Raw genomic sequence first — 13,207 nt, 5'->3', positions numbered from 1 at the left:
GTTATTGTAACAACTAGAAATAGAAAATTGATAGAGGATAGTGATGCAATATATGAAGTGCATACACTACCTGATCATGAAGCTATGCAATTGTTCAATCAACATGCTTTCAAAAAAGAAGTTCCAGATGAGTGTTTTAAGAAGTTCTCATTGGAGGTAGTAAAACAGGCTAATGGCCTTCCTTTAGCCCTCAAGGTGTGGGGTTCTTTGCTGCATAAGAAAGGCGTAGATAAGTGGAAAAAAACTATAGACCAAATAAAGAAAAAGACTAATTTAGAAATTGTTGAAAAACTCAAAATAAGTTATGATGGGTTGGAGCCCGAAGAGCAAAAGATATTTCTAGATATCGCATGTTTCTTCCTAGGAGATTATAGAGAAAAAGTCATGCAAATTGTTGAGAGCTATGATTCTGGAGTTGAAGACATATTGGAAGTCCTAATTGAGAAATCCCTTGTGTTTATCTCTAAATATGATAGAGTTGCAATGCATGACTTGATTGAAGATATGGGCAAATACATAGTGAAAATGCATAAAGATTCCGGAAAACCTAGTAGAGTATGGAATGTTGAAGATTTCGAAGATGTGATGATGGACAATACGGTAAGTAAGCTAAACAATGCAATAGTATTCATATTTCAAACATATATATTTACTCTGTTCCCCTAGCTTCATATATTGACGCACAAGTCATTTAAATTGTTTCAAATCCACACTATCTAGTTTGTTTATATCATGCTAATAAGTTATGAATTACTCTAATAGCCACTTAATATATTTAATCTTATATCATTCTTTGGATTAACTTGACATTTATACAGTATTTAATTTGTTCATACTAATTTAATCAATAATATTTTAAAAGCTAATATCACCCATATATTTACCCAAAGTAATTTTTTATTAGAAAAGATTCAGTAATGAAAAAATAAAATTTAGGAGGGCCAATACTTACCTTACTAATTCAATGATCGATTAATTTTTTTTCATTTAAAAGATGACAGTTATTGGCACTATTTTAGTTACCATTTTGTTTTATGAGAGCATGAAAAACTTTTTAACTTGAGTCTAATAAAATTCTCAAAAAATGTATCACTAACAAATAAAATTAACTACGCAAAGCATTTCTCTTAACTAATATTTGTACCTAAAAATTTTATTTGATGGTGCTGGCTCTTCAAGTACAATAATAAATAATATAAAACATGACAAAAAATTGTAAGAAAACAATGATATTTATAAGTGGATTGTACATGACATGTTGATTCATGATCTCTTTATAGGGGACAAGGGCAAGTGCAATGGAAGTAATCTGGTTTACTTATTCTGGAAAGCTATGCTTTAGCAAAGACGCAATGAAAAATATGCAAAGTCTTAGGATATTAAGCATACGGTGTCATATATGCGGTTCCCTAAGTTATTCAGAAGATGACTCTATTGAGTACCTTTCCAACAACTTGCGTTGGTTTGAGTTGCAATATTGTCCTTGGAAGTCATTGCCAGAAAATTTTAATCCCAGATGGCTTGTTAATCTTGATCTCCCATATAGTTCATTGCATTATTTATGGAATGAACCAAAGGTACCATTCTATTTCAGATACTTTCTATTTTATCTTTGTCCTAGAATTATAATTGTTCTCATTTTATTACTATAGATAATAGCAGAGGTTTTTAACCTCTGTGAATTGCATTTCCAACCTCTGCATCTAAAGAAGACACAATAAAAATATGTTGGCACAATTGAGTTCTGTGAAAATATTATAAAAGGTATGAGTTATATCAAATCACATTGTAATGAGTATCACAAACTTTTCAACAAAAAAATATATAATTTGAAATATGTGAACAGTCAATCTATTTAAATAAACTTCTTTATCGTATGTAAAATGATAGGCATTCCATGAACCTCCAAAATTTGGACAACAAAACTTGGTTTGGTAATTAAAGTAATGATTAAATTTTATGTTATTAGGTCCAAAATGTGATATATAACAAGTAACCATACCAAAATGAGTATACAAAGATGATTAAATGGCTCCGATTTGACTGCAAAAGGAAATTTCAACATACCTTACTTTGTAGTTATCAACTATTATTTCATTCAATGACCGTTGAGAATTAGGAACATTCTTAATGTTCATTTATACAAGAATTTAGCTTAAATTCATCATTAATACTAATTGTTAACCGAAGAAATTCAAAAAGTTTGACAATTAATAGAATTTAATTAAATCATATATATCCTCTATTAAATATTAATGTTTACGTTATCTATCATTTGGCAAGTCATCACCAGAGGAATTAAGATTCGTTTTAAGATGATGAATGTATGTTATGTGAAGCTTTTTATCATTAAATATATATGANTTTTTTCAATCTAAGGGATATACTGTTTTGCATAAAAAAAACTATTAAATTCAGCACATACATAGTCAATACTTAGACCTTCATATCATAAGAAAACCACTTCATAAGTAACCTCCAAGTATACTTGTGCAATGTATGGATATATATATATATATTAAATCAGCAATTTAAGATTATTTTAGTAATTCAATTTTTAACTTTGTTGCTTATCCAATATTATTAGTTCCTTTTGCTTGTCATTTTTCTATGCCTTTTTTTGTTTTTTCAATCTAAGGGATATACTGTTTTGCATAAAAAAAACTATTAAATTCAGCACATACATAGTCAATACTTAGACCTTCATATCATAAGAAAACCACTTCATAAGTAACCTCCAAGTATACTTGTGCAATGTATGGATATATATATATATATTAAATCAGCAATTTAAGATTATTTTAGTAATTCAATTTTTAACTTTGTTGCTTATCCAATATTATTAGTTCCTTTTGCTTGTCATTTTTCTATGCCTTTTTTTGTTTTTTCAATCTAAGGGATATACTGTTTTGCATAAAAAAAACTATTAAATTCAGCACATACATAGTCAATACTTAGACCTTCATATCATAAGAAAACCACTTCATAAGTAACCTCCAAGTATACTTGTGCAATGTATGGATATATATATATATATTAAATCAGCAATTTAAGATTATTTTAGTAATTCAATTTTTAACTTTGTTGCTTATCCAATATTATTAGTTCCTTTTGCTTGTCATTTTTCTATGCCTTTTTTTGTTTTTTCAATCTAAGGGATATACTGTTTTGCATAAAAAAAACTATTAAATTCAGCACATACATAGTCAATACTTAGACCTTCATATCATAAGAAAACCACTTCATAAGTAACCTCCAAGTATACTTGTGCAATGTATGGATATATATATATATATTAAATCAGCAATTTAAGATTATTTTAGTAATTCAATTTTTAACTTTGTTGCTTATCCAATATTATTAGTTCCTTTTGCTTGTCATTTTTCTATGCCTTTTTTTGTTTTTTCAATCTAAGGGATATACTGTTTTGCATAAAAAAAACTATTAAATTCAGCACATACATAGTCAATACTTAGACCTTCATATCATAAGAAAACCACTTCATAAGTAACCTCCAAGTATACTTGTGCAATGTATGGATAAGATCCCATAATCCATCCATGCTAAGTATCCCCTTTGGTCATCATAATCATACTTACCATCTCATGATCTCATCCTTAGCTTAATTCTCGAAAACAAGGGAACCTTCACCTTTAGTCAACATATCAAGGATGGCAACTATAGCAACAATCCAAGCTAAGCATACAACATATAAGAGAACACTTAATAAGTAGTTTCAAGTCATACTTGTGAGATGCATGGATAAGACCCATAATCCTACCCATACTAAGTACCACTTTAGGCTATCATACTTAAATGATTACTATTCATCATTTCTAGACTACCAAGGAATAACACCCTATTAGGCTAGACCAAGCTATCAAAGGAATAGCACCATACAAGGCTAGACCATGCTACCATGGAAGGCATACTATCATGCAAGTCCAAGCTATACAAGGAAGGTTACAAGTGTTTCATCCTAGCTACCATGAAATGGTCTTGGACCAACTAAGTCATGCTACCTTGCTAGCATTATATGATTTTGTTGCTTGCGAGAAAAGATTAAACCAATACACAAAACTTAGCGTAAAGAAAATGAAATGATGAAATGCAAATATTAAGAAAGAAATTCAAATGTGGATAAAACTCCATGGTGGATTATCGACTCTATAGAAAGAATGCAGAGCATGTGAAAAGATAGGGATAAATAATATTAAAAGTGGAAGGTATAATGAACAATAGTTTGGAGAAGATGTAAGAGCTTTTAACATATAATAATAATTAAGGAAAATTATGTAATTAAAATATTATGATTTTATCAGATATTTAATTAAAAAATAATTTGGTGGAGGGAAATATTGTAATTCAACTTTGCATATTAGAGCTTTCTACTTTTAATAGTAGGATTATCTGGACACGTGCATTACACGTATATCCCATATTATATGCTTGCATAATATATGTCTATATTTATAAATTTTGTATATATTTTTTAAAAAAAACTTTTGATTGCAATATAAATTGGAAAACATGTACTCCTTCCGTCCCATTTTATATGTCATTTCTTTTATTAAATAGTTGGACCACAATATTTGTCATTTTATAAAATTTATGCATAAATTACCATATTTTGCCTATTATACCTTTGATAGAATAGTTAATTAATCTTGTCATTTATTAATAAAGTTGACTTAAGAAAACATTAAATAAGGGTAGAAGGGTAAAATTACATTATTTCTTAATGCAAGTGCAAAGTAAAAAATGTGACATATAAAATGGGACGGAGGGAGTATAAGATAAGGAATCAAAACAGATACCCTCAAATTTCAAACTATAAGCATAATCAGAATATGTATTTCTAATGAGTTTAATCAATCATACCTCACAATAATCCCTGCAATTAATTGAGAAACTTTCAATCTATACACCAACATTCAATAGTATATATATAAATAAAACTTGAAGTGCATAACAATAATTATATCTATATTTTTGAAAACACTATAAAGTCAATTTTCCTTTTTGCATTATAATATGGATTGCGCACAACTTCTATTAAAAAAAGGAAAAACAAAATTAGGAAAAATAGTATCAATAAATTGAAAAGAAAAATGTAAAATTGTAATAAGAGGAAGAGAAGAAAAAATCAGTAGAATATATTTACCTAAACATAAATAAGGAAGTATGTTGAGTAAAAGAAGAGTAATGCAAAAGTGTGAGTTGATATATGAAGGAAATTAACTAATATAATAATCTGTATTGAATAATGAAAAGCCAACTTTTCAATTTCTACAAATTTTTTATAACTACGGCTCAAGATAATATAATTTTTTAATTTAATAAATAACATACATTGTACGTATGTGTAGTTAATTGGGTAGTGAAAAAGACTCTTTCTGAAATTATTTTTATTTCTTTAAAGTATTTTTTGTCATGCCCCGAGCCTATACCCTGGACATGGCCGGCACTCAAGAACCATTGTTGGCCCCAAGCGAACCCTTAGCCTGGCTTACTTACTCAGCGAAAGACTTTACTCAAGGTAAATATACTTTAAAAGAATAAACTGAACTGCTCAATAATAACTTAGAATGTAATAAATAACAATCACTGCCAAAGTGGCAACTCAAGTCTCAACTTAATTGAAAAGGAAAAGTAAAGACTCATGAACTAACATCAACTAACTCTGTCTATGAAGCCTCTAAACAACTTAGATGGACGTTGGGACAAGACCCACGACATCCTAATGAACTAAAATACTGAAAGCAATAAAAAGGATCCTCCGAAAAGCTAGAAGGCTCACCAACTGACTTTGAGTGCTCAATTGGATCAACGAGGCGCTGGATGCTGATCCTGGTTACCTGTGTCTGTATGCATCATAAGAAGATGCAGGCCAACTGGCATCAATACATCGAATGTACGAGTATGCAAGGGGAATTCTAAAACAAGCCATAAGCTTGAAAAGAGCTGAAGAACTTACCTGGCTTAACTGAACTGATTTCAATATAAAATGGTGTAAATAAAAGCAGTATAAAGAACAACTTTAAAACATGGTTTTCAACTCTGTGTATTTAGAAATACAATAATAACTCTCTATCTATGCAAAGATACAACATGAACTCTGTTTGTATATAAAAATACAAATATTTCTGATGTATATAAAAATACAAAGTATTGTTGTGGGAGTTTCTTTAATCGACAATCATCACTTAAGAGCTATCGTGATGATACATTGTTTTGCCTCACGCTGCCAGGGCCGTCCTATACCTTGTCGGAGGTATAAAACCTGAACTACTAAGTGGATCCACTAGTCTTATGCTAAAAAAGCACTAAAGGAATTATCTAAAAAGTATGACCCTTTTCTACCCATGATGGCTACATGGTTTATGGCGGCTCGGAGTTTTCTGAACTCTCCCTCATATCGGTGCTCAATACTACTCCCAAAATATACTAGCTCTTTATGTTTAAAAACATAATTTCTTTCTGTGGTTTGAGATAATTTCTCAAAACTTAGCTCAAAGGCTATCTCGGAAATCTCAGTTTCCTCTCTTGCTTAATTGTGAAATCATTTACTCTTTACTGAAAACTAGATCAAAGGCTTTTTTTGAAAATCAAAGTTTCCTTTCTTGCTCAAATGTGAAAACATTTACTCTTTAACTGAAAACTAGCTCAAAGGCTCTTTTGGAAATCAAGGTTTCCTTTCTTCTTTAAATGGGAAAAACATTTACTCTTTGGGAATACATAGTCCCAATATACTCTTTTGAAGAAATGAACTTCAAACTTTACTCTTTACTCAACTCAAAACTCAAGTATTAAAACAAAGTTAAAGTGTTTGTAAAAGACTTGTGGAAAACTCTATGAACTTCTCTTGATTTGACTTTTAACTTTTCTTGACTTGGATCTTAATTTCTCTTGACTTGACTCTTAACTTTCCTTGAATTGAATTATGGATTCGAGGATTGTGATTTGTGATAGGGAAGATATCATGATGTTTAGGAGTGATTTTAGATAGCTAAACATGAGAAAAGATCAAGAAATCACATCCTGGAAACTGGTCTGTGACGCGGAGGTGTATTTAAATTTTTGGTCGTGAAAATAATTTTTGAGGCAGAACGGTCTGTGACCGCTCCGCGACGCGAGGAAGGATTTTCCAAATTTGAGGAACAGATCCGCGACGCGGACTTGGTACCCAGATTCTGCTGACTTGTTCCTTCTTCGTTTTCTAGCCCCAATTCGCCTAAACTCGATTCTTTTTCTCCATATCTCTTTAAATTCAAGTACCCACAACATATACACAAGAATCTAACTCAAAGTAACTCTAATAATTGATCTTAAACTCTTAAGAACTCCTCAATCTCATGCCAAATACAAGAACGAAAGCAAATCAAGAATACAACTCAAGAACATCAAATTCTCAATCTTTTTTAGGACGAAATTACACTGAATAAAATATGTTTGGCGCGTGGGTGAACGAACCCAACGCTGTGTGGACTCACATACCTCAAAGGATCACCCCTTGATGAAATCCATGAGCCTAGTTTCAAGAACTTGACGATTCCTTGCTCCTTCTCCTCTTCTCTTCTCTTCTCTCATAATCCTAACTTGTTTCTCAAAAGCGTAAACTGAATCCAATCAGTTTTGACCCCAACTAAATTACCAAAAATGAAATTAATTAATTGGGTGGTGAAAAGACCATAATGTCCTTCTAAAATCTGGATTGGACTTTCCTTATCCAAACAACCCAACTTTTAATGGGCATATCTCACTCATACAACCTCGGCGGCATTGGAAAGATTATTCCAAGATCTTTCCTACGGTATTTGGAAACACACCTAACTCATTCTGAGCTAGGAGTTATGGTTGTTTGAAGTTGACCAAAAACTCAAACTTAACTTAACCATTTTTCTAGATTTTTATTATTTCCAAAAATCAATCTTTCTAATTCTAGCTTTTGTTAGTTTTTTCAATTTGCGAGATGTTATATTTTTGAACTTATAATATTAGTGCTATAGAAAATCATATAAGTCATAAGCTACTGCAAGTTTTTAGAGTAATTATTTTATTAAATTATATACCTATTATTTATTTTTAATTATTTATAATCATTCTAGAAATGTAGAAACTAATTTTGGAAAGCATGTAAAATGAGAGATACTATTATTTCCTATCATTATTTTAGTTATTATTAACATTTAGTATGACAACATTTAAAAAGTAGTCTCCTTTAAATGTTCATTGTTTTTAAATTAACGTAGCGAAGAATTTGATGTGTTTTGACGTTTTGTTTATCTAAACATGTAGAATTTTGTTTTGAACCTGAAACATGTTATTAAGCATTGGGTGAATGTTATAATTTTATTTTTACTATTTAATTAATTAAATAATTTATAACCTTTTAATATAATGAAGGGTAGATATATATATAATGATGATATGATATGATGATTAAATTAAATATACATATAGATTATAGATGATAAATATTATTAAATTATATTTTTTAATTTGGAATTAATCTAAGGAAGTGAAAAATTCAATAACATTTTTATTAAAATGATACAATTTAATATTTAAATTAAATAATTAAATGTTTTTATAACATTTTAATTTATAGTAGGGGTAAAATCATAATTCAACTTTTAACTCTTTTTGTTTATATATATGATGATTAAATTAAATATACATATAGATTATAAATGATAAATATTATTAAATTAGATATTTTAATTAGGAATTAATCTAAGGAAATGCAAAAGTCATTTTGTTTGTATATATGATGTGATGATTATGTTAATATACGTATAGATTATAAATGATAAATATTATTAAATTAGATATTTTAATTAGGAATTAATTTAAGGAAGTGCAAAAGTCATTAACATTTTAATTAAAATTATACTATTTAAAATTAAATAATTAAATGTTTTTATAACATAATTTATAATAGGGATAAAATCGTAATTCAACTTTTATCTTTTTTTTGTTCCCACTTTTAGTAATATGATGTTGATGATGACGACTAGATCTGAGAACATGCATTGCATGTTTATCCCAAAATACTTCATATAAATTTTGTATTGCAAAATTCATCATTGTTTCGATAGGAACTACATATTCTTCCTAATTAAAAATATACTTTTAACTATAAAATTGACTAAAAGTGTATAAAGTGAAAATAACTAACTATTGCACAAATTCAAATGAGGATACTAAAATACCACATGATAGACTAATATATACAAAGCAACAAACCATGGTAAATTCTCAATAATAATAACAACACAACAATAGAAAGTTGTACAATAGCAACAAACAAGAAGCATAAAGGTTAAACTAAACAAATTAAAAGAAACAAGAGAAGAGAGCATAGAGATTTTCTCATATTTTAATTTTTTCAATTGATTTAAGTGGGTACATTATTGTGTCAAATGTCACTATTTATAGGATAGCATTGAGGAACACAAAGAGTTGTCATAAATATATTATTGATCCATTTGAGATTATCGATGAGAGATGAGAGTAAAAAACATAATGAATATAATTAGTGGGTGTTACATACATTTACATAATGATGAGTTAGTGGTAATTTATGTATATTCATATGATGATTTACTATTTACTATTTAATTTATCAAACAATTTATAACATTTAAATGTAATGTAGAAATAAAACTGTAATCTAAGGATAAAATATGTAAAAGAATTCAAATATATTAAATGTGTAATGGAAAATAATTATGACTAATTATAAAAAAATTCATAGTAACTATGATTATGAAAATCATCACTATTACTACGTGAAAGATGTAAATATTATTGATTTTTTCTTGCTAATAATTACTTGCAATTTAATAATGAGTATTGAATTGTAAGTCTTGGAAATATGAGTATTAATTACAATAATACGAACAGTCAAAATTCATTGAACTCCAAAATAAATATTAAACAAAAAATAATATTTTAAATAATTTCAAGAAAATAAATTAATACCTAGAGGATATTTTCGTAATTCAACTTTTGACTTAAATTTTTTCCACTTTTATATATATATATATATATAAAAGAGAATCTGAAGCCTGCCTACGTGGCGCTATCACAAACTAGAATTCCCTTTTAATTTATTTATTTCCAAAAATATCCTTCCCTTTTCATGAAAAGTTGTGACATTTATGAAAAGTTGTGACTTATATGAAAAGTTGCGACTTTAATGAAGAGTTGCGACTTTTGTAAAACGTTGTGACTTTCATTAAAGGTTGTGCCCTTTTTGAAGGGTTGCAACTTTTCCAAATAATTGTAACCTTTACGATAAGGCACAATAAACATTTATTCCCACAACTCTTTGTTGTCTATACATAGAGGGATTTCTTCTCATTTTAAAACAATGAAAATTCTGAAACTCTTCTTCTTCTTCACAATTAAATATTTGTGTACTTTGCTCCTGTTGAGTGGCTCACTGACATCATTACTTATGTTACAGATCCTGGTATGTATTTTTACAGTCATTAATTTATGCTTATGTTATTAAGGATAAATGATAAGATGTAATAATTTCCAGTTCCCTTTACATTATTAATGTTTGTTACAACGTAATTTTGTATGTAAGAGAATATAGTGTTTTAATTTTAATTACTAATAGCTTTAAGTATTATTTTATAAATTTTATGTCATTAAAGTAATTTTACTAGTTTCCATATAAAGTAAAATCAAACAATTTCTCATTTCACACGTTGAGTTATAATATAAACATGTCGTTTACTATCATTCTCTTCTCTGTGTTTTGAATAGCTGCAGCAATTTCTGTCTCTACGAAGGATTGATCTAAGTTGGTCCAACAGCCTGAAGAGAACACCAGATTTCAAGGGGATGCCAAATTTGGAGTATATGAATCTAAGGGAATGTAGGAGTCTTGAAGAAGTTCATCCTTCCCTCAAGTATTGCAAAAAACTCATTGAGTTAAATTTGTCTTTTTGTAGAAGACTTGAGAGGTTTCCATATGTTAATGTGGAATCTCTTGAATCTTTGGATCTATATTTCTGCAGTAGTTTAAAGAAATTTCCAGAAATCCTTGGAAGGATGAAGCAGGGAACTGCCAAAAAGATTATGACGTCAGGCTCTGGGATAAGGGAACTGCCATTATATTTCTTTGATCACCAACCTCATCTTATAGAGCTACATTTGGATGGCATAACAAACCTTGCATCTCTTCCAAGCAGCATTTGTAAGTCGAAAGGTTTGGTGAAGCTACATGTGTCGAATTGGTCAAAACTTGAAAGCTTGCCAGAAGAGATAGGTGATTTAGAAAACTTGGAGGAGCTTGATGCCAGCTCTACTCTAATCTCACGTCCTCCGTCTTCCATCGTCCGGTTGAACAAGCTTAAAAGTTTGAGCTTTGGACAACATAGATCAGAAGATGGAGTGTATTTTGTGTTCCCTCTGGTGAATAAAGGGTTACTCTCATTGGAATATCTGGATCTCAGTTACTGCAATTTAAAAGAAGGAGGACTTCCGGAAGACATCGGATCCTTATCCTCTTTGGAACAGTTGCATCTCAGTGGAAATAATTTTGAGCATTTGCCTCGTAGCATATCCAAACTTGGTGCTCTTCAATTGTTGTACTTAAGAAATTGCAAGAGGCTTACACAGCTGCCAGAAGACATTGGATCCTTATCCTCTTTGGAAGAGTTGCATCTCAGTGGAAATAATTTTGAGCATTTGCCTCAAAGCATATCCGAACTTGGTGCTCTTCGATGGTTGGAATTATCAGATTGCAAGAGACTTACACAGCTGCCAGAATTTCCACAGCAATTAGACATAATAGATGCAGATTGGAGCAATGATTTGATCTGTAATTCGTTGTTTCAGAATATCTCATCATTGCAGCATGACATCTCTGTTTCAGATTCCTTGTCACTAAGAGTGTTTAGGAGTTTGGCGGAGTATATCCCAAGTTGGTTCCACCATCAGGGAATGGGCACAAGTATATCAGTCAATCTGCCTAAGAATTGGTATGTAAGTGATAACTTCTTGGGATTTGCTGTATGTTACTCTGGCTATTTAAATGATTGCATCACAGCTCATTTGATCCCCTTATGTGATGATGGGATGTCGTCGATGACCCAGAAATTTGCCTTATCCAGCCATAAACAATATAGTTCTCATACTATTGAATTTTTGTTGGTACCTCTTGGTGGCTTATGGGATGCATCTAATGCAAATGAAAAAACACCAAATGACTATGGACGCATTAAGTTAGATGTTTTTGGAGAAGAGAAGGAATTTGGAGTTCGTTTGTTGTATAAAGATGAATCTGAGTTAGATTTTATTGATGATATAGATGATGATTTTGGAGAAACAGATGATTCCGGAGAAAAGGTGAAATTTGGAGTTCGTTTGTTGTATAAAGATGAATCAGAGCTTTGCATTGGGATAAGGAAGAGCAGATATGAAGAAGAGGCCACTTGCTCTAAGAAACACTTTAAGCTGAGTAGAGTTCTGGGTTTCGCTCACTGCTGGAGGAAGAAGAAGAACGCACAGGGTCGGGTCAAGCTGTAAATTTGGTGTGCTGCGCGTGAAATGGGCTGGGAACTCGGGTTGACTGGAAAAGGGTCATATTTACCCTTGTACTCTCAGAAAACTTTTTTGATATATTTATCCCTGCCATCCAACTTTAGGCACATATTTGCCCTTGAACCGTTAAGTGTCATGTCTCCTACTTTTATCATCCTACATGACGCCCATTTCCTAATATTACTTCATTTTCAATTTTTCGAGCGACAATCCTTTAACAGATAAACAAAGTTGCTCATCTATATGTTCGAGCAACAGAGAAGTTTTGAGTTTGAGCACAGAGCTACAAAGATCATTTTTTGCTCTTCTCATCTCAAAACAGTATACCACATCTCTGTTGGGACTGTTGGAAAACAGTAAGAATCATAGCCACAATAAATCAGAAACCACCAAAAAAACTATATGACCAAAAATGAATTAAAAAAATGAAGAAGTATCAAATATTTTTTATCTTGAACTTTTTTAACTTAACAATGTTCAAGAGATCGTGTTTTTCTCTGGAAAAGTGACAATGAAATAATATTAGGAGTTGGGTTTTAGATAATGGATTGATTTAAGCCCTTGATTTAATAATTAAATTAGGAAGAAATTTTTGGTGGAATAAATATATATCCATGTAGATATGCCACATAGGCACCATGTA

At 30.3% G+C, this 13,207-nt stretch overlaps 1 protein-coding gene and 1 long non-coding RNA gene across 2 annotated transcripts in view; one reads left to right on the top strand and one right to left on the bottom strand.

Annotated features, from left to right (window-relative positions):
* LOC125843937 (uncharacterized) overlaps positions 1 to 170 on the bottom strand; it is a 157,079-nt gene extending 156,909 nt beyond the window's left edge. Inside the window, exon 1 of the long non-coding RNA XR_007444091.1 lies at positions 71 to 170. This is a non-coding gene — a long non-coding RNA (uncharacterized LOC125843937). The remainder of the gene's footprint in view (positions 1 to 70) is intronic.
* The window catches only part of LOC125843862 (uncharacterized), a 573,332-nt gene that overhangs the window by 257,031 nt on the left and 303,094 nt on the right, over positions 1 to 13,207 (top strand). The window contains exon 6 of the mRNA XM_049523084.1: positions 10,783 to 11,433. Coding sequence (XP_049379041.1) covers positions 10,783 to 11,433 — 651 coding nt within the window. The remainder of the gene's footprint in view (positions 1 to 10,782; positions 11,434 to 13,207) is intronic.

This window comes from Solanum stenotomum, chromosome 11 (assembly GCF_019186545.1).
Source record: "Solanum stenotomum isolate F172 chromosome 11, ASM1918654v1, whole genome shotgun sequence".
Lineage (NCBI taxonomy): Eukaryota > Viridiplantae > Streptophyta > Magnoliopsida > Solanales > Solanaceae > Solanum > Solanum stenotomum.
Note: the sequence above shows the minus strand (reverse complement) of the source record. Positions and strands in the feature narration are given on the sequence as shown.